A 3,492-nucleotide genomic window follows, 5' to 3' on the forward strand; every position below is an offset into this window, starting at 1 on the left:
TATATATAAAATGCTTGATGCAACAAAAGACTTTCATAGTAATCCATCCAACAGATGCTGATATGTTTCACTGCGGATAAGTGACAGAGCAACACTGCCATCCTCAGAGCTGCAGCGTGATGACAAAAATAAAACTCATTCACATAATATAAAGACTAACTCTAAATTTTCCTCCCTGCAGGACAGCATGGAGCACAAGATCTGCCTGTATGAGCTCTCCGACTTCAAGGGCAACAAGATGGAGATCCAGGAGGATGATGTGCCCACCCTCTGGGCGCATGGCTTCTGTGACAGAGTGGGCAGCGTGAGAGTCCCCGGAGGAGCGTGAGTAGACACAATAAATGAATGAATAAATTGTGTGTTTTTAAGCTGGGTGACAATGAGAAAAGACTCCTTTATGCAGCCTGAGAGTAAATGCATTTGCTCATGTTCCATATATAACCGCAGCGGAGGCTCTGCAGTGCGCACATTGTTCTGGACGTAGCTGCAGAGGAAGCTGCAGGCCTCCCGAGTTCCACTACAATGTGGTTGTTCATAAAAAAGTAGGATGGTATGTCATCACAAGGAAAGCTTGTGAAAGCCGAGTGCGTGGTGTTTTGTTTGTAGATGAATGTGTATTTTTAGACAGGAAATTTTCCTCACATATTTTTATGACTTCCAAGTTTCACAGTGAAATACACAAGCATTCCACCACAAATCTCCAGAACAACTTCCTGTCACACACCCTACAAACGTGTGGAGCTCAAGATATTCCCACATTTGGTGTCTGGATGATGGTGGTGGTATTCAGGCATCTAGAGGATCTCTAAAATCTCCCAAAGGTCCACTAGTACCACAAGAACCCTTTACAAGACTCCTGGAACCTCTCAATGACCACTAAAAACATATTAATGGCCACTAGAACTCCTTAAAGACCCATCAAATCTCTAGAACATTATAAGTTACTGCTACATCTTACACCACCGCGTGAACCTCCCAAAGGACAACTAGAAGTTCTTAGGATCTCTAGAACCTCAATAATGACCCTCGTGACCTCTAGAACCTTCTTAATAACAGTGAAACCCCTCTTGACTTTTTGAACCTCCCGAAAGGCCACTAGAACTTCTTTAGGGACTCTTACAATTTCATAATTTACAACTAGAATCTCTTGAAAGACCCATAGAGCCCCCTCAATGACCAATAAACCACCTGGACTTTTTTGAACCGTCTGAAGGACTCTTGGGACCTTCTCAGTGACTAGAACCTCTTAAAGACCCATCAAACCTCTTCGATGACCAAGATGACCTCATCCGATTACCCTGAGAACACCTTACAGGACAACTGAGACCTTCCCATTACAACAAGACTTTCTTAAATGACCACTAGAACCTCATCAGTGACAATGAGAACTTCTTAAAAGACCCTAGACCCCCCTCAATGGCCACTAAATCACTTGGACTTCTTGAACCTTCTAAAAAACTACTAAAACTTACTCAATGACCACTCGAGCTTCCTCAGTTATCACTGGAACCATTTTACGGACTCATAGAACCTCATCAATGACAATTAGAATCTCTTAAAAGACCCTCAGAGCCTCTTTAATGACAATTAAACCACCTGGACTTCTTGAACCTTGTGAAGCACCACTGGAACCTCTTCAGTGACCATTACAACTTCCTCAGTGATCACTAGAACAACTTTTTGGAATCATCAATTCATCAATTTTAACAAGAACCTTTTACAAAACCATTAGAGCCTTTTAAATGACTATTAACCACCTGGACCCCTTGAAGTTTCTGAAGTACCACTAGAACTTCCTCAAAAATAATTAGAACCTCTGTAGGGGCTCACAGAACCTCATCAATGACAACTGGAACCTCTGCCAAGACTCTCAGAGCCTCTTAAATGATCATCAAACCACCTGGACCTCTTGAACTGCCCAAAGTACCACTAGAACTTCCTCAGTGATCACTAGAACCTCTTCAAATATAACTAGAACCACTTCTGGGACTCCTAGGACCTCATCAATGACAAGTAGAACCTCTTATTAGACCATTTCAGCCTCTTAAATGACCATGAAACCACCTGGACCTCTTGAACTCCTTGAAGTACCAGTAGAACTTCATCAGTTACCACTAGAACTTTCTCAGTGATCACTAGAACCACTGTAGGGGCTTGTAGAACCTTATTAATGATAAATAGAACCTCTTACAAGACCATTAGAGCATCTAAAATGACTATTAAACCAACTGGACCTCTTGAACCTTTTGAAAGACTACTAGAACTTCCTCATTGACAATGCAAACATCCTCAATGGTCACAAGAATGTCTTCAAACATCACTAGAGCCACTGTAGGCGCTCATAGAACCTCAACAACTAGAACCTCTTTAATGACTCTTCAACCACTTGGACCTCTTGAACTTTCTGAAGTACCACTAGAACTTCATCAGGGACTATTAGAACGTCCTCAGTGATTATTAGAACTTCTTCATTGATCACTAGAACCACCTTAGGGGCTCATAGAACCTCATCAATGACAACTAGAACCTTTTCCAACACCCTTAGGGCCTCTTAAATGATTATCAAACCACCTGAACCTCATGAACCTTCTGAAGGACCACTAGAACTCCCCACCTGTCTACTCAAACTTCCTCCGTGTTCAATAGAACAACTTTAGGGACTCCTAGAACCTCATCAATGACAACCAGAACCTTTTGCAAGACCCTTAGAACACCTGAAATGCCCACTTAACCACCTGGACCTCTTGAACCTTCCGAAACATCACTTAAACTTACTCGATGACCACTCAACTTCCACAGTTATCACTAGAACCATTTTAGGGACTCCTAGAACCTCAACAACGACAATTAGAACATTTTAAATGGCCTCTAGTCTCAATAAATCCTATAGTGTGAGAGGAATAGAGAAATTGTGTGTTAAAGTTTAAAGAGATACCAAAAAATGCCACCACAGAAACAGCTTAAATTCACAAAATAAAGTGACTCTGAACTATGAGAGTGAAGTGACACTCAGCATTAACCGTCCACGTTCTCCATGTCTCCCACAGCTGGGTTGGATACCAGTACCCTGGATACAGAGGCTACCAGTACCTGTTTGAGTGCGGTGATTACAGACACTACAACGACTTCTGCGCCTTCCAGCCCCAGATCCAGTCCATGCGTCGTATCAGGGACATGCAGTTCCACCAGAGAGGATGCTTCACCTTCACCTCCGCCAGCAAGTGAGCGACGCCCGCTGGCCGTCTGGTGCTGTCGTAGCCATGCAGCCCTCTCAGCTTTTTATTTCTCCAAATGCCCCCCACACCCCTCCCCTTTTTCTCCAATCCTTTCCTAAATCTCCACCATCATCGCTCCATCCCAAAGGAAAGACAGAATGAGAGCAAACACACAGGACAACATTCACTGACTTTTTATGGTGCTAAAAAAATAAACATGTTGTGAAAAACCTGAAACCTCCCTGGCTGGATCGCCTTTATTGTCTCTACAGGAAAA

The 3,492-nt window shown here is 42.9% G+C and overlaps 1 protein-coding gene across 1 annotated transcript; it reads left to right on the forward strand.

Annotated features, from left to right (window-relative positions):
* Nucleotides 1–181: 181 nt before the first annotated feature.
* LOC121965202 (beta-crystallin B1-like) lies at nucleotides 182–3,335 on the forward strand (the record flags this gene model as incomplete). Its single annotated transcript, XM_042515358.1, has 2 exons — nucleotides 182–324; nucleotides 3,048–3,335. Coding segments are annotated over 2 exons (321 nt in total), but the record flags the coding sequence as incomplete, so codon positions are not given.
* Nucleotides 3,336–3,492: the final 157 nt, after the last annotated feature.

This window comes from Plectropomus leopardus, unplaced genomic scaffold (genome assembly GCF_008729295.1).
Source record: "Plectropomus leopardus isolate mb unplaced genomic scaffold, YSFRI_Pleo_2.0 unplaced_scaffold19020, whole genome shotgun sequence".
Classification (NCBI taxonomy): Eukaryota; Metazoa; Chordata; class Actinopteri; order Perciformes; family Serranidae; genus Plectropomus; species Plectropomus leopardus.